Source organism: Sander vitreus, chromosome 22 (genome assembly GCF_031162955.1).
Source record: "Sander vitreus isolate 19-12246 chromosome 22, sanVit1, whole genome shotgun sequence".
Taxonomy (NCBI): domain Eukaryota; kingdom Metazoa; phylum Chordata; class Actinopteri; order Perciformes; family Percidae; genus Sander; species Sander vitreus.
In genome coordinates this window covers 24,031,241-24,053,548 of record NC_135876.1, presented here as the reverse complement: position 1 = coordinate 24,053,548, position 22,308 = coordinate 24,031,241, and the positions used below count along the sequence as shown (strand labels likewise).

The following is a 22,308-nucleotide window of genomic DNA, read 5'->3' as shown; positions in this document are numbered from 1 at the left end:
TCTGTGGGAGAGAGGAGGACGTGTGAGACGGAGGAAGACAGTACATTGTTCCAGAGTTACTCCAGTGTTCTCTGTCTGACTTTACTCTGGCTGTATCCTTGGTAGTGTCTTCTGTAAGCTTCCAGGGTATTGATCAGTGACTTTTTTTCATTATATTTTCAAATCTTGGCCTCTCCTTTCAGTGAATCATACATCCTGTGGTGTTGGCTGCAGAAGGAAGCAGAACAGGAAAACTGATTTCTGTTGTTGCATATTGATAGGAAAGTTGTGGCAGATTCCTTTGTGGTTTCCAAACTGAGGTCAACTTAAGATATGAAACTTAAAGTCCTTTGAACAAAAACACAATAATAACAACAAAAATCAAAGAGTTGCCAACAGGGACGTTGTAGAGCGCCCTCTGGTGGACAAACTACGCAACGCCAACACTCAGAACATGGCTGAAGGGGGTTTCGTCTATTTTTTAGGGCTGTCAATCGATTAAAAAATGTAATCTAATTAATTACATACTCTGTGATTAATTAATCGAAATTAATCGCATATATAATTAACGGTGCCTGAACCGATACTTTTTAAGAAAGTAAAAAAAGAAAAGAAAAAAAGGGTACTAAACAACAGTTGGTGACATTAAAGAACGGCTTGTTTATTGCTAAGGCCATATGGTCAAAATTAAATGATTTAATAATAATGTATAACAATAACAATAACTTATTTCACTAGTAAATTGCTGTTGAACGACAAAAACAACCACCAGATGGGAAAAGGACATTTACAATAACTTCAAATGCACCACGAGGCTGTAGTTTACCAGTTTCATTGAACACACCGTCTGTGTTGTTTCTCCGACGGCAGCTGCAGATTGTCACATCCCGGTGTTGAATCCTCTACAGTAAAACACAGTCACACTTTACACCGTTTAGCGTTAGCTGTCAGCATTTTAACCATGTTTAATCCAGCTACTAGCTAGCGGTAGGCTAACGTTAGCTGCTGTTGAGTATTGTGTTAACTAGCTAGCGGTAGGCTAACGTTAGCTGCTGTTGCAAACGTCAATATGGAATGGATTAATCTGCGTTAATTTTTTAACGCGTTATTTTTTCTCAGATTAATTAATCGAAATTAACGCGATATTTTGACAGTCCTACTATTTTTATTTTATTTTTTAAATATTAATTTATCAGAATCATTTATTTGTCATTATAAATGATTCTGATAAATGAATATTAAAAAAAAAAATTAAAAATTATGAATGCCGATACCGACATTTTGGAAAATGCCTAATATTGGCCCGCCGATATATCGGTCGGGCTCTAGTGTGCATGGCAGAAATATTATGATTAGCAGGCAACATGTTGCTTTAACAAAGCTCTTCTTCAAACTTCACAATAGAAACAGACGGTTTGTCTAGGGTTAGCACTGTTGGAATATTAGCTGATCATACTATGGACGGACAAATCACAGTTTAAACCTCTTTTTAAAGAAAGAAAAAGAAAAGAAAAACACAACTCAATATTTAGAGCCACATTGACCTAGCCTCGTGAGACCGTCGTGATCTGGCGAGCTCCAGTTTTCCACTCGCAGATCAGTCTGGCATCTTGACATAGAGAAAATCTGGAGCCGTTCACCAAACGACCGACCAATCAGCGTTGGTTTAGGTGTGACGCAACGGGAAGCGACTGTTCAGTCTAAACAACGTGGCGGCTTCCACGGATGAGATGAGCGTAGCTATCACGCTAGTTTTATCTGAATTAGAAAGTATTCCTTCATTGAAAGAAGAGCAAAAAGACGGCACTGGAGGCTTTTCTCAGAGGAGAAGATGTTGTTGCTCTTCTCCCGACTGGTTTCAGCAAGAGTTAGATATATCGTTGATCTGATTGGTTGATTTGGCCGTCCATCACCAACGGTGGTGATAGGCGGATGGTTTATCCAATCAGCTAACCAGTATCTGACCCATCTGTCTATCACCAACGGTGGTGATAGGCGGATGGTTTATCCAATCAGCTAACCAGGATTTTCTTCCCTTCCCAAAAGTTCTCCAACGGAAAGTTCCCAGATGGATATGCCGAGCAAATGTGAAGCAATCCATCTGGAGTCAGGTTAACGTTGAGCCATTGGGCTTCAATAATAATCGACGGTCATTTACGCTTTTCTGGACTGGAAGTTTGAATCATTTCATTCTTCTTCTTTTGAAATGTCAATAAAACATTTGGTGTCTGAATTACGCTGTTTTTATATCTGTTAAAATAGTTCTTAAAATAGAATAGGAAAGAAGAGAAACGTCAATATAACAGCTGATTCATAACTTTTCTTTTTTTATTTTTTTTTATTTTTAAATAACCATTTTTTTTAAGGTGGAAAAAACGAGAGACAAAAAAAAGAGCTGAGAAAATAAATCACAAAATAGATGAATATACACATACATGTGCAAACATTAATACATAAATTCAAATCAATAAAAAAAAATAATGTTTAATAGTTGCTTACCAGTTCAATATGAAATATAAAAAAAAATAATAAAATAAATAAATATCTGAATATACTTAGATTCAGTATAGACTATGAAAGGACGCCATATTTTCAAATTCAAAGGCAGAGCCTCACAGTATTAATCTTAATTTCTCCAGTTTCAAGTGCTGCATTACATCTCTTAACCAGACAATATAACAGGGAGGCTGTGGGCTTTTCCAGTTAAAGAGAACTAATCTTCGTGCTAATAACATTATAATTCAATGCATAATCAGCCAAAGTCCGCATATTTATGCGGGGGGGGGGGCGCATTTTTTCAAATACGGCCGCACTTTCGCCGCATAAATTGCTGATTTCCGCGCAAAATATGCGGGGCTTGTATGATTTCATAATCCCTGCATTATCGTTGCAAAAAAGTCCCAAATATCTTAGCAGAAAGTTGAAAAATGTTGCGTTTACTTCACACAAGAGCAGCCATTTTCCCCTGTTGCCATGAGGACGTTATGAAGTGACGTTATGAAGTGACGTTATGAAGTGACGTTATGAAGTGACGTAATGAAGTGACGTTATGAAGTGACGTTATGAAGTGACGTAATGAAGTGACGTTATGAAGTGACGTTATGAAGTGACGTTATGAAGCGACGTAATGAAGCGACGTTATGAAGTGACGTTATGAAGCGACGTTATGAAGCGACGTAATGAAGCGACGTTATGAAGCGACGTTATGAAGCGACGTAATGAAGCGAAGTAATGAAGTGACGTAATGAAGTGACGTTATGAAGTGACGTTATGAAGCGGCGTTATGAAGTGACGTAATTGCGCGACGTGAACATCATCGAAAAGCTTCAAACCCCGCGATGAAGCCACGATGAAACCGCCGTTTTTGCAAGTTCCCGCAATTCCATCGCATTTTTTAAGAAAACCTGCCGCATAATCAAGGATTTTTGCCCGCAACAATCACAAAAATAATAATGAAGTGACGTTATGAAGTGACGTAATGAAGTGACGTTATGAAGTGACGTAATGAAGTGACGTTATGAAGTGACGTAATGAAGTGACGTTATGAAGTGACGTAATGAAGTGACGTTATGAAGTGACGTTATGAAGCGACGTAATGAAGCGAAGTAATGAAGTGACGTAATGAAGTGACGTAATGAAGTGACGTTATGAAGTGACGGAATGAAGTGACGTTATGAAGCGACGTGAACATCATCGAAAAGCTTCAAACCCACGCGATGAAGCCACGATGAAACCGCCCGTTTTGCAAGTTCCCGCAATTCCATCGCATTTTTAAGAAAACCTGCCGCATAATCAAGGATTTTTGCCCGCAACAATCACAAAAATAATAATGAAGTGACGTTATGAAGTGACGTTATGAAGTGACGTAATGAAGTGACGTTATGAAGTGACGTTATGAAGTGACGTTATGAAGTGACGTTATGAAGCAACGTTATGAAGTGACGTAATGAAGCGACGTTATGAAGCGACGTTATGAAGCGACGTTATGAAGCGACGTTATGAAGCGACGTTATGAAGCGACGTAATGAAGTGACGTTATGAAGTGACGTTATGAAGTGACGTTATGAAGCGACGTGAACATCATCGAAAAGCTTCAAACCTGCCGCATAATCAAGGATTTTTGCCCGCAACAATCACAAAAAAACTCACATTTTTATGGAAGGACTGTGCAAAGACACCAACTATACCAATCAAAGGATCTGGATCTATCGTCTTTCCAACAACATCAGATCAAATCTGGAAAATAATAAACCTCCAATAATTGTGTATTTTAGGACAAAGCCAGAACATATGTGCCAACGTGGTTGGGAAACTGTTTACATCGATCACAAGTAGCATCTACATCAGGATATATTTTGGCAAGTTTTACTTTTGAATAATGAATAACCTTGAACTGTACAAGCCCACGTCTAATGCATATGGACGCTGTATGTACTTTCTTCAAAGTGTTTTCCCACTGATCCTCTGGTATTCCCAGACCCAAGTCATTCTCCCATGCAGATTTAAGAAGGACTAGAGAGGTTTTCTGCAATCCTGACAAATAATTATACACAAAGGATATTGCTGCTTTTGCTGAAGGATCAAAAGTGAACAGAGATTCATAACTGTTCAACACTGGTGTAGATGTTCAAATGTTTAGCCAACACTGCAAGAAAATAGAAATCTGAAATCTTTTATTTTCATTAGCGAAATCCAGCTGCTGAGGAAGACACACAGACACACACACACACACACAGACACACACAGACACACACACACACACACACAGATAGGGAAAAGCTCAAGGGGCAGAGGGTGCGGTGGGTCCAGCCCTTCATCAGTATTGACAGCACTGAAACACAGCAACAAGGACTATAACACCCAACAGGAACCACACACCTGCATATATTTTCATACTCAAAGACACTTTACATACGTTAAAAAGATCATAGAAAACAACACTAAACACACAACATTAAAAGGGTCATTTTGGTCTGGACCCTGCTTCAAACAATTATTTTCATTGTTAATTAATCTGTGGATCATTTTCTGGATGAATGGATTAGTTGTTTGGTGTCTAAAATTTCATGAAATGGTGAAAAATGTGGATCAGTGTTTCCCAAAAAGTCCAAGATGACGTCCTCAAATGTCTTGTTTTGCCCACAACTTTGACTGTTGCCGCTTATAGAAGCCATGTCAGCAGCCTCCTCCATGATATTAAGCTGCCATCATCACTGCAGAGAGGCAGTTAAAGCTCTCTGTTATCTCAAATTCAAATATTCCCTCTTCATCTCTGTCTTTCTCTGTCTTTCTCTCTCTCTCTCTCGTCTTAATAACCACCCGCACTCACACATACCCTTCCGACCCCCTAGGGCACCATAAACACACTGCGCAAACACCAACACACATTATGATGCTCGTATCCTCCCACACACACACACACACACACACACACACACACACACACACACTTCTTGTATAGTGAAATGTCACCAAGTACATCTACTCAAGTACAATTAAGCACACATTGCTGTACCTTACTTGAGTATTTCCATTTGTTGCTAATTTATACTTGTACTCTTCTACATCTCAGAGGTACTGCTCTTTCTAGTTTGATTTGTAATACATACTGTGTGTATATACATTTATACTTATATTGTTTATATTCTAATACTTGATTTTCTTAACCTTCTTATACTTAGAGAATGTGTGACATGCACCTACAACACCAAAACAAATTCCTTGTATGTGTAAAAATGTACTTAATACATTAAAACAATAAAGCTTTTTCTGATTCTGATTCTTCTTAAACGTTGTACCTTTTACTCTCCACTACATTTGTCTGACACAGTGTATCATCCCCTTCCTGTCCGGTGAAAACCTCGTATCTCCAGATGTGTTGATGTTGAATGTTTGTGATAAACTGAAGGATGAGATGTTCCTTTGTGTGTTCCTCCTTCTTAAGCTAAATAAAGACTTTAAAAAGCCTCTCGGATCAGCTGGAAAATAGATAGATATGTCACATATGTCAGACATGTCTCTATTTAGTAGCGTTGGGTATCGTTTGGGTTTTTTCCGATAACGGTGCTAAAACGATACTTTTAAAACGGTGCCGGGGCCTAAACGGTATTTGAACCGATACTTTTAAAAACGTTTTTTAAAAATATGTATATATTTAAAAAAGAAAAAAGGAGCACCAAACGACAGTCTGCGACATTTAAGAACGGCTTGTTTATTGCTATATGCTAGCTAACGGTAGGCTAACGTTACCTGCTGCCGAGTGTATTATGCTAACTAGCGTCACGTGCAGCGATGCTTCGTTGCCTCTAACGTCCGTTTCGGAGCATCAGAGGGCAGCGCTGGCATTTCAGTAGCACCGAAATGATGCACCGAAATCGGCGTTACTATTCGGTCCGGTAGATACCGGTTGTTAAGGCACCGGTGCCGTATTAGCACCAAGTGTCGCCATACCCAACCCTACTATTTAGATATGGATAGTAATTCCTATACATTGTTAAAATACAGCTGCAGGTCATACTTAAAAAAAGAAAACGTACCTACAGATTTCAATCAAATGATCAGGGCTATACTTCTTCCATCTCTGCCTCACTTCCTCAGTCTTCCCCTCGGGGCAAATAGTTCCCGCTGGATGGGAAATGCAGTTTCTCTATGTTCATAAAAAGGCTGACCTCTCTTACACTCAGCTCTCTTGTTTGGCAGTAGTTGGTTTTCTCTTTCCCTGATACTGACAGAAAAATACACTCTTTCAAAGAGAAGCTGGAGTAACTTTTGTTGTTTTTTGGGTAAAAGCAACACAACGATCAACAGAACTGGAGTTAGATTTCCACATGACACCTACATAAATACTTGTGTGATCCTGTTTGTCTGTCTGGTATGTTTTCAGAGCATCTGCTTACAAAATATTTCCTTTTTGGGCATTTTTTTAGACCTTTATTGACAGGACAGATGAAGAAATGAAAAGTGAGAGAGAGGGGGGAACGGCATGCAGTAAAGGGGCCGCAGGTCGGAGTAGAACCCGTGCCCGCTGCGTCGAGGAGTAAACCTCTACACATGTGCGCCCACTCTACCAACTGAGCTATCCGGGCGCCCATAGTTTGTTTTTAAATAACAGAATTGTACATGTTCCTGATATTTTGGAATCGGAATCTGGTTTAATGCCAAGTAAGTAAGCAAGTATGCAAGTATGCATGCAAGGAATTTGCCTTGGTGGTCGCTGCACATAAACAAACAAACATATTGACCATTTCCGGTGCGCTGCTCGGCTGCGAACCGCATCCCTGGGCTTAGTTTGCTCGTGTTAATGAGCTACCCATGCACAAAGAATTTCATCCTTGGCTGACAATAAAGTTGTATCGTATCGTATTTCATTCATTAAAAAATATTTTCAATGCTTCAGAAATTACCAATATTTTATGCACACGTGGTTGAAATAACATCCATGTTTCCCAGTGCAGGACAACGAGGCTTTGAACATAACGTGTGTATCACCGGTCAACAATAAAAAAGAGCTGCAGGATGTTGTTGTGTTGCTGCTGCTGGGTTTATGTATCAGAGGGAGAAGCTTTACTGACTGACTTACTAAACTCAAACAGCTCCCTGGACGGCATTCAGCTCCTGATAACCGCCACACGGAAGCTCCTGCTGCATGTTAATCACACTCATTTGAAGAGAGAGGGGGAATGACATGCAGCAAAGGGCCGCAGGTCGGAGTCGAACCCGGGCCCGCTGCGTCGAGGAGTAAACCTCTATATAAGGGCTCTATCCGGGCGCACTTTAGCCTACTTATTTTTTTTTTTTATTTTTTTTTAGCACCATTCATCATACAGGCATACAGAATACACTCCACAATACGTGCCAGGCAATGTCAGGTGGTGCATAGAACAGATGAACACAAGTCGAACAAGAACAAAAACCCTCTCCCACCCCCCACCCTCTGCGGTCTCGAGGAAAACAAAACAAACAAACAAACAAACAGAAGTCACACCTTGCCTAGTCACTCTCCTCTAGCTCTTGTGACGCTGAGGTCATTAAGTGATATTTGTGCTGCTGTGCTTTCCCATAGGCTACTTATTTTTTAAACAACATACAAAACATACAATTCACAACATGAACACCCCCCCTCTCCCCCACCCACCCCCCATAGTAACAAAATAGACAACAAACCAAACAAACATATGTATAAATGACAGCACCATAAGCCCATCATACACGTCTCTCCCCCAGCACAAAGCTTCTTAGGAGTCCTCCAGAAAGTTCAGGTACTTTCTCCATTTTCTAGTCTAGACATCCAACCTGGCAACCCGTTTATATGACATCTTTTCAAACGCTGCCACCCCCTAGCCATCTCACAAGCCCACTCCTGGATAGACAGCAGCCCTTCATGCCTCCATCCTGTCTGGCTATCATTAAACTAGTCTGGATCCAGCTTCTTATGTGCTTATCCATCCCGTTCAGAACTGACCCGTCTCCCAGAACTAATAACCCTGGGCTGAATGGAACCTGGGTCCCAAGCTCACAGGTTTTGTTTTTAGGGAAAAACATAACCCTGAAAAAACTACAAGTATAATTAAAATGTCATTACACAGAACGGTTGATTAGAGTGAGGTAATGAGAGCAGGATAATAACAGGAGAAAGCCTTGTGGCAGGGACATTAAAAGAGGTAAAGAGACACAGAGAAGATGATGGTGTTTTCATACAATATTCAGCTCACTTATCTTCCCATTAGACTCCACCTGCTGAGACTGAAAGCACTCTGAGCACACGAGAGGAGGAGTTTACCGTAATATGCAGTGAAGATCATAAATCTTATCAATCCATTATTGCTAGATATGATAGACATGATATAGCCAATTTTAGTGGTGGAAGAAGATCTTTTACTTATAACTTAAAGTAGTAATGCCTACAGTTCACTGAAAGTAAAAGTTCAAAAGTAAAATATATACTTAAAGAGCCAAAAGTAAAAGTACTGATTATGCAGAATCTCCCATTTCGAGTCTTTACTCATTAATGTTGCAGCTGGAAAATAGATATTTTTTAACTACTTTGTATCCTGATGGGTAGTTTGATTTAATAACTAATAATAATGTATTAATTGATATATTTTTGTATCTGAATCTGCAAAGTAACTAATGTTGGGAAATACATGTAGTGGAGTCAAAACTATAATATTGGCTTCCAGAATGTTTGAAATAAATAAAATAAATAAAATTCCTTGAATGTGAAAACCTATTTTCTGATATATGAGGCAGAATTGTATTGATAAATGATAAAATCCAAAAGCTAAAACAACTATGGTGTCTTGTTGCAGACTTCTAATACCGCTGCACAATGCCTCTAAACTGAAAAGTTATTTTGTATAACTTTTATTTAGCCCATGTAGGCTGTTTTATACACTATACATCTGTAGCCTAAAATCAAAGATGAAAAGTCTCCTTACAGCCCAAAAGTCACAAGTAAAACGCATTTTCTTAAAACAGATGTAACATAAAGACTAGAGTAATATCATTTGTGGATTAATTCAAAGGAAAGCTCTTCTTTTTGTCAGTATTCCTCATAGGTAATCCTATATGTTTGCGATAATAATCATACATACCTGACTCTCGTCCGTCGTCCGGACGTGGCGGTGTTCATCTTGACCCGAACCGAGTATCTTTGCTGAACGCCGAAGTCTCGCGAGAACCCCTGACGTCACAGGATAATGGCTGAAGATCGCGGATATTAGAAGGTACTTTTCTGCTTTTATTTACTTTGTGCTGGATTAATAATACCACATTTACACCTGCATTGTATAATAACTGACGACGCGTTTGCACGGCTCGTCGTTGAAATAAGCGTTTCTAACATTTTGTGACCAACTTACGTCGATACCGCCGGCACAAACCGTCGAACCTTCGAAATAAGAGCACAATGTTTTCCGCGCTTTTTACCACTACAAAAACAGGTAGCTTAGCTTCACGTATTATTTAATCTGCCGAAACACTCAACAACTATAATAGCTTTCGAGGCGGCTTGCACTGTACGCAAGAGATTCCTAAATCTACACGAAAGTACAAACTGCCCTCAGAAGTCATTTTAACCTATCTACGACACTGCTGTTAGCATTAGCATGACCGTAAGGCCTGCTCAGGAAGCAGGCGCGAGCTTTTATTTTCCAAAACTGCTTTTTCATCTTACCTGTCAAAGCTGCTGATTCAGAGAATAATATCTGTTGATAAGTGTTTATACAGATGATGCATTTGTTTTTTTAGACTGTCATTATGCTCCCATTACTCACTTTTTCAGTCATAACTATCTCCAACAGAGAAAGCTACAATTTAAGAGAGAGAGGAGGTGGTGAAGCAGACACACTACTGACAGTAAGTTGGTACTTTTTATAGGATTGTTTACAATTACAGCAAAATAGTTTTGATGTGCCTTTTTATTTACATTTAATTGAAATATTCTGTTTGTGTTTTCCAGCTCTGACATTGGATTTTCACCAGGTGAGTAATATAAACACACTGTCATGCCTTGTTCAGTTTAATTTGTAGGTCCCTAAATGTACCCATACATGTTAGTTTCGTTCATAAAAATGATGTAAGATAAATTAAGATCAAACTTTATTGATCCCACGGAAAACAAACAAACAAAGGAGTGTTAATAAAAATGCAACAAGACAAACACACAAATAAAATACCTTGTGAGCATTAACAAAAAAAAACGAGGCACTCGTGTTAAGATAAAAATGTAAAATGCCTTTAGTTCATCTGGCAGATTCAAGAATCTTATTCTATATAAAAAATGTGCCAGAAGAAATAAAAACAATGCTCACTGTTTATGCCTCCCTGCTAAAGAGCGCCGTCTTTTTACTCAAAGACTAGTTCAAAGTAGCTCTCCAGTTCTTCCATTTTTCTAAAATAAAATAGCTATTTACACCTTTTCTCATATGCAGATATGTGCATAATGGATAATCGCACCCATAATTGTAATACACACATTGTGTGTATCATTGTACTAGAACAATATATATAAATATAATTGCATGGGGTAATTGTCATGTTGTAGGTGGTGGTGACGGAGACAAATACATACACTTACATCATTTACTTTGAGACTAAAAATAGAAGTCTATTCTATATTTTCATTTTGTCAAGCCTGAAACATCCTCTTCCTATGTGCCATAAAGCTCTATTGTTGTCCAATAATAACTAAAAACAACAATAAACATGAGCACCACTGTTGCACCAAATGTTTATTAATCCACCTTCTGTTTGAGGAATGTTTGCTAAATACAATGGCCAGCTGTTTAGGGAATTAAACCAAATCAAAGCCAATTAAACTATGTGCAAGCTGTGTTTAAAGATGTATGTCTTCAGCAACAGTAGAAAATCTTGAGTATAGTATATTTGTAGCTAGAGCTGTAACAATTCCAAATTTTGCTGTGCAATTTTCTCAGAAATAATTGCGATTAACAATATAATCGTCTCTTTCAGTCAAATTTATAAAGATTCATTAATTAATGAATAGTTTTTAATGAATTCCAGGATGCGTCTTTTGGGAACATCACAGTTATGTGACCCAGATAATGTAATAACACAGGCCTATAAAGCCGGTCTATATCCACGACGTTCCACTTCTGGGGTTGCTCCGCTGCAGACGGAAATTCCGCCGGATGTCCGTCCCCTTCCTCTTCCTTTGTGTTGGCGTTCTAAACTCTGGTGGATTTGTGAGGACTATGGTTAACTGCTCCTCAGATCTCTGCAGGGTAAATCCAGACAGCTAGCTAGACTATCTGTCCAATCTGAGCTTTCTGTTGCACGACTAAAACTACTTTGGAACGTACACATGTTCCACCAAAACAAGTTCCTTCCAGAGACTATTTAGCAGAGGCACTGTGGCTCTGTCAGGCGCTTAGCACCGCCCATGATGATTGTGATTGGTTTAAAGCAATGCCAATAAACCAGAGCATGTTTTTCTCCCATCCCAGAATGCTGTGTGGACTAGCCAGACCCTCCTCTGCAGCGCTGTGGAGGAAGGTCTGGCAATGTGAGACTACTATAAAGTAAACAACGCCTTTTTATTATCAAAAAACATATTTTGGAATTGGAAAACGTTATGTTTGCCTTTTGAAAGTGTGAACCCCCCCCCCCCCCAGGGGACAACATCTCATGAAGGGAACAATAAACAACAGTGGCATTAATGTTGACTGTCTGTTCAGTTGTTTACAAGGGGGTAAGCGAGCATCCGGAAAGCGTACCTCTTATGGGGAGATCCTTAGGCTACCAAGCCATCACCTCCCGTTAGCTTCCCATTGACTGCCATTCATTTTGGCGTCACCTTGACAGCGAATAACTTTACATCTAAAGCGTTTAAAGACTCTATTTGTCCGTTGTTTATTTCTAAAGAAACACGACAATGTATAAAAGGCTCCATTACCTTGTATCTCACGTTATGGAGCCGTAGCAGACGTTTTTGTAAAAATAGGCTAACGATTGTGTCATAACCACGAGACTTACTGTCTCATAGTAGAGGAGTTACCGTATAGTACAGGAGAAGCTCTCAGGCAATCGGGGGGAAGAGGGAGAAGCCCATAGAGAGTCCATGAAAGCATTGGAACAAAATATTTCAGCAACGTTTTGATGGATTGGAAATACTTCGGTATTTCTCTTGGCACAGCTACCAGAAGACTTCCAACTTTCAGACAGGTTGCTCACGTCACATCTACGTCTTCAAGCTCAGTTTGAGGCTGCGCAGTAACGCTCAGCCATCACCGCAAAAGTGCTTCTAATAGACGTCACTGGTCTCCGTCGAAGTAAATGGCATCGTTGTGTCCATTTCTTATACTGTCTATGGTTGTTTACCTGCAGCAGAGATGGCTCATGTCACCAATCATGGGAAGCTGCTCTTGCAGCGCCTGCATCAGCAGCGAGAGATGGACTTCTTGTGCGATATAACCATAATGGTGAGAGACGTGGAGTTCAGAGCCCACCGCAACATCCTGGCTGCGTTCAGCAAGTACTTCTCCGCCCAGGCTGAAAAGGGTCAAGATGTCACAACCTTGGACCCCGATAAGGTCAGCCGCTACGCTCTGGAGAAACTCCTGGAGTTCATCTACACCGGACAGATGAACCTCAGCAGGTAATACTGCATCAAATACAGTTTCCTTAGCTTTGTAAAAGACTAAGGTAGTGGTAATAATATAATAATAAATCTATTTGTATAGCACCTTTAAAAACAATAGCTTACAAAGTGCTTTGACAGAGGAAAACAAAAGCGCAAACAAATCAAAACACATACAGTATGTACACATCATTGTAATTGTGAAAAAGGAAAGATGGGGCAGCTTTAACCAATGAAATTAACAGGTTATAGGGGAAAAAGACAGTGTAAAGTCTAGTTAAATGTGTTTAAAAAATGATTTAAAAGAAGACTCTGATTCTGTGGCCGGGTTGGCTCAGTGGGTAGAGCAGGCGCACATATTCATAGAGGTTTATGCCTCGACGCAGAGGTCAGTCTGACCTATGACGATTTCCTGCATGTCTTCTCCCTCTCTCTCCCCTTTCTCACCTAGCTGTCCTGTCCATTAAAAAGCGGAAAAACCCCCAAAAAAAATCTTAAAGAAAAGAAGACTGATTCAGCAAGCCTTCGTATTTGGTGGGGGGGGGGGGTTTAGGGGTCCTCCCTCAAGAGAATGTTGCATCTTTAAAAAAAAAAAAAGATATATCCAATTTTATATAATTTTGGACCATTATTATCACCATATCTTTGTCTAAAACATTGAAAAAGCTAGAGCAGATAATAAATAAATAACACTCAAAAAGCTTAAAGACTAAACTTGCTTAAGAAGTCCACTTGGGACAAACGACAATCATTAGATCTGAGAAGAGGCATTTAGTTAGTTTGGATGCTTACATTGATTTTACATTCATTCAGCTTCGGTGGTCCCCAAAACGGCTTGCACCTGAGCCCTATAATGGTAGGGAAACCCCTGAAATATAGGATTTGAGGTTAAACCAAATTGTTTCTCAGCTAACTTAATACTAAAATGTTTGCTTTCATGGTTTCAGTACCAGACAAGCCGCGGTGCGTCGAGCGGCGGTGTTCCTGGGAATGTCCGAGGCCACAAAGTTTCTGGAGGAAACTTCCCACTGGTCCGAGCTGAGCGAAACGTCCCAGTCAGAGGCGGATAAAGAAGCTGGTCTCTCTCCTTCCAGTCCGACCTCTCCTGGCAGCGCCAGCTCTCCCGTCCCCCTGTCTATTATCTCCGTTACAGGGGATTATCAAGAGGACAGCCAGGCTGGCAACAAGACGGGCGACGAGCCCAGAGATGGAGACGTGGAAGAGGGAGAGAAAAGTGACGGAGAGTACACCCTCACTATGCCAAAGAGCGTTGGAAGAGGACAGGGAAGGAAGAGAGGCAGACCGCCGAAGAGTTTGAGCGGCGAACAGGTGGAGCCGAGCAGCTCGGTTGACGGCACACCCAAAACCCAGAGCTACAGGGGGAGGGGGAGAGGCAGAGGGAGAGGCAGGGGGAGAGGCAGAGGGAGAGGCAGAGGCAGAGGGAGAGGTGGATTCAAAAGTGAAGATCTGTCTTTGGAAGATTCTGATGCAGAGGGGAGCGTGAAGGATTTAGGGGACACCTCTGAGGACTGGAGCCCTTCTCTGGAGGACGAGTCTCCATCCAAGAAACCTCGGCTGAGCAGCGGGGAGGGACGGAGGGGGCGAGGGAGGGGGAGAGGCAGAGGAAGAGGCAGGGGGCAAGGCCGGAGAATGAAGGAGGAGGAGGAGGAAGACGAGGAGAGCGGCGGGGCCGGGACGGATGACGGCGAGCGAGAGGAGGGGGAGGTTGGGGAACAGGATCCGTCAGAAATGGACGAGATGTCGCTGTCGTGCACCGAGTGCAACAAACTGTTCAAAGACGTGAGCAGCCTGCGCAGACACGAGAAGATCCACAAGGGCCTGAAGCCGTTTGTCTGCATCTTCTGCTCCAAAAACTTCAGACAAGCTACCCAGCTGAAAACACACCTGCGCATCCACACAGGTGAGATGACTCGTGATTAATACATCACCTGCTAGAGGAGTCTTGTCTTGTCGTGTTTGACCCAATCAAGTTGCAGTTATGGCGCTTTTCCATTACGTGGTACCTGCTCGACTCGCCTCGACTCTACTCTGTTACTTTTTTGGTTTTCCATTACGAAAAAAAGTCCCTGATACCTGCTAACAGGTACTTTTTTTAGTACCACCTCAGTCGAGGTTCCAAGCGAGCTGAGGCGAGCCGAAAAGGTGACGTTGACGGTGACCATTTTTAAATAGTTTAGCCAGCTGTGTTTATTTTTGCTGCCTCCAGCTTCATTTGAAACAAAATGTGTCTTCTGGCAACAACAACCCATCCTCGACGTTCTGTGTGTGTGTCGTGTTAGGTCACGGCAGTTTACTGCGGCGCCGCTATGACGACCAGCCACGCTGAGGCGGTACTAAAATCTGTAATGGAAAACAGACGCACAGTGAGGCGAGTAGAGTCGAGGCGAGTCGAGCAGGTACCATGAAATGGAAAAACGCCATTAGTTTTGAATTTTTGGTTTCAATTTTTAAGAAAGATTTAGTTTTTATATACTATATTTAGTGTTCGTTTGTTTTTCTTAGGGCCAGATATAATGTCTCAGAAGTATGTAGCTACATATACTATACATACAAAAAGAAAAAAAGACATTGTTGGAGAATAGCCATGATGTTTAAAGGTGCTCTAAGCGATGTCGCACGTTTTTTTTAGGCAACATTTTTTGTCACATACAGCAAACATCTCCTCACTATCCGCTAGCTGCCTGTCCCCTGAACACACTGTAAAAAAACATCTCCTCACCATCTGCTAGCTGCCTGTCCCCTGAACACACTGTAAAAAAACATCTCCTCACCATCTGCTAGCTGCCTGTCCCCTGAACACACTGTAAAAAAAAAAAAACATCTCCTCACTATCTGCTAGCTGCCTGTCCCCTGAACACACTGTAAAAAAAAAAAAACATCTCCTCACCATCTGCTAGCTGCCTGTCCCCTGAACACACTGTAAAAAACATCTCCTCACCATCTGCTAGCTGCCTGTCCCCTGAACACACTGTAAAAAACGCAGTCTCTGTAGACAGCCCAGGCTCCACAAACGCCAACAAAAACAAACTGCGCCAACCTGCACCACCAAACATAACAGTCTTCCAGCGTTCCAGCCAATAATCGACTAGAAGGATTTGTCGGTTAGTGCGCGTGCACATGAAGGGGGGGGGGGGGGGGGGGAGAGAAGCGTGAAGAGGGACGTTAGCTAGAGGAGAGCTGTCTTACGTTGACGTTAGCTAGCGCTAGCTGATACTAGCGATTTCTAGTCGGCGACATATTTTGGGCTTCATTTAATAAACATAACCTGTAGTAGTACACAATCGTATGTGTATTGTTTTGATTACAATGTGCGGAATTACTTTACGTTGCCTATTTATGTCTATTTATTTCTATTTCTCACCGTTAATCACCGGCGTCTGTACAGCATCAACAGGGGTCACCATTGTTGTTTATGTGTGTGTGACATCAAAAACTGTAACTGGGAGAACAACGATCTGGTACGAGTTCACGGGGAGTAAGTTACGTGTTTGACTGCCGTTACAGGCCACTTTCACCGGTAGAAGGTTGTGAAAGCACAGGTTACGGGTAGCCTGGAACGCAGCATAACTCACCTCTGTCTCTCTGCCGTTTGTTGCAGGTGAGAAGCCGTTTAATTGCTCCAGCTGCGACAAGTGTTTTGCCCAGAAGTGTCAGCTGGTCGCTCACCGCCGGATGCACCACGGAGAGGAGAAGCCGTACACCTGCGAGCGCTGTGGATTCAAGTTCGCCACCTCGTCCAACTACAAAATACACATCAGGTACATGCACTGCTTTGGGTATTATTGGACAGTGGTGGATGGGAAAGGCCTTGGTTCTGGGCAGCTCACCTGTAGTTGTTGCGGTCGAGGAGACTCAACTGGTTGCCTGGTGGGAAGGTACCTTAAAGGAGAAATCAGGTGCAAAATGAACCTAAGGGTTAATAACACATGTCTATGTCTATGTCGACCGTTCTCTGGGATATGTTTTCATGCTAACCGAATGTGACCAGTTTTATCGCAAACCGCTAATTGGCTTAGCTAATAGTCGTCGAGGCATGCGAAAGTAAAAAGAAATCTCTATTTCTACACCACTAACAATCAAAATATCACCACACTTCCACGGTAGCATAATGAGGGTCCCTACACGTAAACCGAAGCATTGAGAACTCTGTAAGTGTACAGACAGTTTATTAAAAAGATAAACAGATAAAAAGATTATAAAGAGAGTACCGTTCACGTATACAGGCTGGCGCCATCTTGGGAAAACAGTCGAACGACGACGAGTGCCGTGCAACGTGCATTCAGTTCAGCTCACGTTGCGAAATGGCATATTTCCAAGAATCTCATGAGCACATCTCTGGTAAACACAAGATTTAAAGTGGAGTTTTTGAACGCTTCTTTGTGGAGAAACTTGGTTATCGGATGATAAATGGACATTGAATTAATATTAATATTTATCCCACGTAGGCTATTTAATACACTTTAAATTTGTACGTACTGTACATCTAATGTAGTCTAAAATAAATGATGATGACAAAGTTATAACCAGTTACATTACAGCCCAAAAATTGTCTTAAAACTTTCAAATTTTATAACTGCTGTATTGCAATTATTCTGCTCCTTTCTAGGCTTAACGACCACTCAAAGTGCACAGATCCTTCGATTAAATCAACTAACTGATAAGTCGACAAAATCATATGAGTGTAAGTTAGTCGGCTAAGAATTTCTTTAGTCAAGGACAGCCCTAGTGTTACTATTTCTTTGTATGTTATTTATCTGCAGATTGGAACATTGCATCAGTCAGATTTATTGTATGGACACATTCAATGTCTGGAAAGGGAAGACTGATTCATTGTGTGTGTGTTTTTCTCTACAGGCTGCACAGTGGCGAGAAGCCGTACGTCTGTGACATCTGTGGTCAGGCGTTTGCTCAGTCGAGCACGTTGACCTATCACAAGCGACGACACACCGGAGAGAAACCGTACCAGTGTGATCTGTGCGGCATGTCCTTTTCTGTCTCTTCTTCACTCATCGCTCACGCACGTAAACACACAGGTGAGAGGGTTTTCCCACGTTTATTAACGGGATGGAACTTCAGCCAGCTAGAATTTCACAGGGGAACTGGTTTGGTCATTTAGCAGCCACAACTTTGGTGTCTTTTGGCTCAAAATAGCTGTTCTGAATATGATGTACGTGTGTGTGACTGTGTTTGTATTTCAGGTGAGACGCCGTACAAATGTTCACAGCCGCAATGTGCCGCAAGCTTCGTGACGTCTTCCGAACTGAAGAAACACATGAGGCGCCTTCACCCGGGTGAGTTTTCCTGGATCCCACATCAGACTTTTCACCTCAACAAAGTTTCTCCTCAGAGAAGATGACAGCAGGATTTAACGTCGCTCACTCTGTGTGTGTGTGTGTGTGTGTGTGTGTGTGTGTGTGTGTGTGTGTGTGTGTGTGTGTGTGTGTGTGTGTGTGTGTGTGTGTGTGTGTGTGCGCACGCAGAGGGGAACAACGGTGTCCAGTGTCTGCTGTGTGGAAACAGGTTCGCCAGCGTGAAGAACATGATCAAACACCAGGAGAAGGCTCACGCTGATGAAGTGCGGCAACACAAGGAGAGAGCCAGAGCAGGTGAGCAGTGTGTATGTGTTTCTCTGGGAAAGCTTTTTTGAAAATCATCTTTTAGTCATTTTCGGTACATAATCTGACAGCAGCAGTCACATCGGGTCGCTTTTAAAAGCCCAACACAATGTAAAAATGTCATTTAATATGTGATTCAGTTATATTCCAGTGATGTTGAAGTTTGACTGGATATTTTGGCAACAGTGAATCTATTGCATGAACGTGTCTGTGAAGCTTGCACGTTGTGTATGTACACCTGTACGGACTGTACCTTTGTGCGATGCAACCACCGATTAAGGCTAAATCGACACTACTACTACGTTTTCATTTTTTAACGGCATTTTGAGACAAAAACGGAACTAATCTCTGTCCTTATTAACACGTCAAAACACATCACAAGACCGTTCGCAATTGTTTTACTGTTTTATGGTGTTACTTTTTCACGTGTTCGTCAGTACAAGAACCAGCAGAAATGGAGTATTTGATAACTTTCTGGTGTGTGTGTGTGTGTGTGTGTGTGTGTGTGTGTGTGTGTGTGTGTGTGTGTGTGTGCGTGAGCAGTAGTCCTCCTGGCTTCCAGCCATCCTGTGGCCTTCGTCCAGAGCAAACTCTCCCAGGAAAACAAAGGAATGGCTTCCATCCCGGAAGACGAGCCCTCCAACCCCGAGCCGACCACCCCGACCCCGAAAGCATCGGCTCCATCTGCGGCCACTGCCGCCGCTGCTGCAACTACCGCCGCCGCTAACATGCAGGACTTCAAGGCGGAGCCGGCTAACCCCGCCGACGACCAGGTGACCTACGAACCTGACCAGGAGCAGACCATCAACTCGGACACGCTCCACGCTCTGGTGGAGCAGCTGAGGCCGCAGCCCTCCCCCGCCCCGAGCCTGGAGCAGATCGTCATCATCAGGACGGTGGACAACCCTCCTCAGCAGTGAGGCCCAAGCCAACGGCGGCGTCCGTTTTTAACATACAAGCCACAGTCAGCCACTGTTCAAAGTCAAAGCTCACATTCGTGCATATATACGCAGAACATAGACTTTAACGGACGTTTGGTTATCTGCAAGTGAAAGATAATTCTGTTATATTACAATTTGGGTCTTAACATTGTATTTACCACGTTAAAGGTGCCATAGGTAGGATTGCTAAGCTAACTGTCTGCTGGTTCAATATGAATCTTCAGATTCAAGAGTGGGGTCGATCTTCTCATCTTTCCCAAAATGTCAAACTATTTCTTTAAAGGTGCTGTAGGTAGGATTGGGAAGATCCAGGACTTTTGAACATCGACAACTTCTCAGTCCCTCCCCCCTTTCCACTAAAGGGAGAATGAATGCGTGTGTGTGCATGAGCATTGATTGACACACAGTTAGACCCTCCCCCCCGCCCTGATTGGTGCATCTGAACAGGGAGCTGTGGATTTTTGTAAATCACACTACAGGCTGTAGATGGTGCCGGAGGAGACGGAGTTATTTTTTTTTATTAAATGACCTGCTTCATGTAGAACATAGGGTCAGTTTCAGCAAATATGACAGAAAGGTAGTTTTAGAAGTCTTACCTACTGCACCTTTAACAGCTGAGATCAAGGAATCCAGTCAGACAAGTTGTAAACAAACAAAGTTAGTCCAACTAACTACTATTAAGTCCAAGGAGAAAACGAAGGTGGAAAGGTAAAATGATCACCCAAATTGTCCGTCGTAAACATCCGTCATTGAGTACCTGAGTCAACTTCGACGTACCACACTTAAGCGTAGTTGTGTGCACACAGTCGTGATTATTCCCGACATTTCAGATGCATTCACTGTCAGTTTGACCTCCGAATGAAGTGGTTTAGATCAGTAGTTCCCAAAGTGGGGACCGAGGACCCCCAGCTAAAAGGGGAATCATTTATTCTCACTTTAATTCCCTTCATAAGGACAGAATGACAGAATATATGACTATTTTGATCATGGGTTTCATACACATAATAAAACATCTAAAAGCAAAAAATCCTATCAAATGGGGGTCCGTGGTCTAATTAGTGTCAGTTTAGGAGTCCTTGATGTGAATACATTTGGGAACCATAGGTTTAGATCATCTGGATGAACTAGGAACTTATAAACTTAGTTTACAACCCGTCCGACCGCCAGTGTTTCTTTCCTCGTCAAACTTAAAGGAACACACCGACTTATTGGGACTTTAGCTTATTCCTCATATCCCCCAGAGTTAGATAAGTCCAGACATACCCTTCTCATCTCCGTGCGTGTCGTAACGCTGTCTGACGCCCCCACCACTAGCCTAGCTTAGCACAGATCCTGGAGGTAACCGGCTCCATCTAGCCTACTGCTCCCAATAAGTGACAAAATAACGCCAACATTTTCCTATTTACATGTTGTGATTTGTAGAGTCACAGCGTGTACAAATAACAAACTCACATGAGACACAGCCATCTTCTAACCGGATACAAACTGGGAACTATATTCTCAGACAGGCGAAGCACTGCTACTTCTGCTACTCGGGCGTAATGATTTGCTCGCAGCACCTGGTGAGGAGCAGAGAGTTTGATCTGTGCCGAGCTAGAAAGAGAAACCGTTAGGACACGCACGGAGATGAGAAGGGTATGTATGGACTTATCTAACTCTGGGGGATACGGGGAATAAGACAAAGTCTCAATAAGTCAGTGTGTTCCTTGACTGAATCAATGTTTCTATTACTTTGAGTTAGTATAATGTTATTATTACTCGTAGAAATTATGGTGAAAAGTACAAAAATAAGACCTGAGTTGTAAAAAAACAAACAATAGAATAATCACAACCAGTTTAGCCACATTTTCACAAAAAGGATTTGTAGCTGTTGATCTCAAACAGAGAACAGGTTGGAGAGCGAGTGTGGGGAACCAAGCTGAACACATTTACTGTCTGGCTATAGTTCCTGACCTATCAAGTGTTAGTATTTTTAGACGTCCCAGGAACTGTCGGAGTGGTATCTGCTGTAGGAAATGATCCTCATTGGTTAAACACGATCTCGAGGACGTTACGACGATTTTTTTGTCATTTTTCTACATACAAAAAGAACTGTTTTCCAGTACAAGACATTTTAAGTGCATTTTAAAAGTTGCAGATAAATAAGAGCACTGCTATAGCATCAGCTAATACCTTGAGTTGAGGTAACAGAATCAGCATGAGGGGAGGAAAAGATCGTTAAGATGTGATAGTAACAAACCCGAAAAGGTCAAAGTAGTTTAACCCTGGTGTTGTCCTTCACAAAGTCCACACGTGGATGGTTCCGTAAAATAAATGATCAGTTCACTACTTTCATTGGGTGTTTTATTCAATGTTATAGCATTTTGGAGAGAACAAATGATACAAGAACATTTGAAAAAAAAAAGGGCCAAAAAAACAGACAAAAACATCGGGAAAAAGTCATAAAAAACTTGGGAAAAAAGTGACTAAAACTAAAAAAGTGAGAAAAAGTGTCGACCAGTTTGAGTTTCAAATTTTTACCCAGAAAAACGAAAAAGTCGCAGGTCGACGGGAAGACAACGCAAAGGTTAAAAAGGGTTTCCAGCTTCAGCTAAACGGTGAAAATGTGTGTAACGTGTCTGACGTTGGATGGAAACCTCTCTGCGCCGACGTT

General features: G+C 41.8%; 2 protein-coding genes across 3 annotated transcripts in view; one reads left to right on the top strand and one right to left on the bottom strand.

The window, feature by feature from the left end:
- lrrc31 (leucine rich repeat containing 31) overlaps window positions 1–22,308 on the bottom strand; it is a 155,164-nt gene that overhangs the window by 107,673 nt on the left and 25,183 nt on the right. The window lies entirely within an intron of this gene.
- On the top strand, window positions 9,651–21,448 carry mynn (myoneurin). Of its 2 annotated transcripts, none has more exons than XM_078280361.1 (10): window positions 9,651–9,704; window positions 10,281–10,335; window positions 10,439–10,461; window positions 12,829–13,096; window positions 14,026–14,999; window positions 16,698–16,857; window positions 17,954–18,132; window positions 18,298–18,390; window positions 18,580–18,705; window positions 19,258–21,448. In XM_078280361.1, the coding sequence occupies exons 4-10, from the start codon at window positions 12,831–12,833 to the stop codon at window positions 19,632–19,634; spliced, it is 2,175 nt and encodes a 724-aa protein (XP_078136487.1). In that variant the 5' UTR covers window positions 9,651–9,704; window positions 10,281–10,335; window positions 10,439–10,461; window positions 12,829–12,830; the 3' UTR covers window positions 19,635–21,448. The 2 variants fall into 2 exon arrangements, with proteins under 2 accessions (XP_078136487.1, XP_078136486.1); XM_078280360.1 differs by having other exon boundaries at window positions 12,826–13,096.

What these genes read in the sequence shown, in the direction of transcription:
- mynn (XM_078280361.1), top strand. Translation starts at nt 12,831, where the DNA reads ATGGCTCATGTCACCAATCATGGGAAGCTGCTCTTGCAGCGCCTGCAT. An exon ending in ACACCTGCGCATCCACACAG is followed by an intron (nt 15,000 to 16,697) that starts GTGAGATGACTC and finishes CGTTTGTTGCAG; the next exon opens with GTGAGAAGCCGTTTAATTGC. An exon ending in TCACGCACGTAAACACACAG is followed by an intron (nt 18,133 to 18,297) that starts GTGAGAGGGTTT and finishes TTTGTATTTCAG; the next exon opens with GTGAGACGCCGTACAAATGT.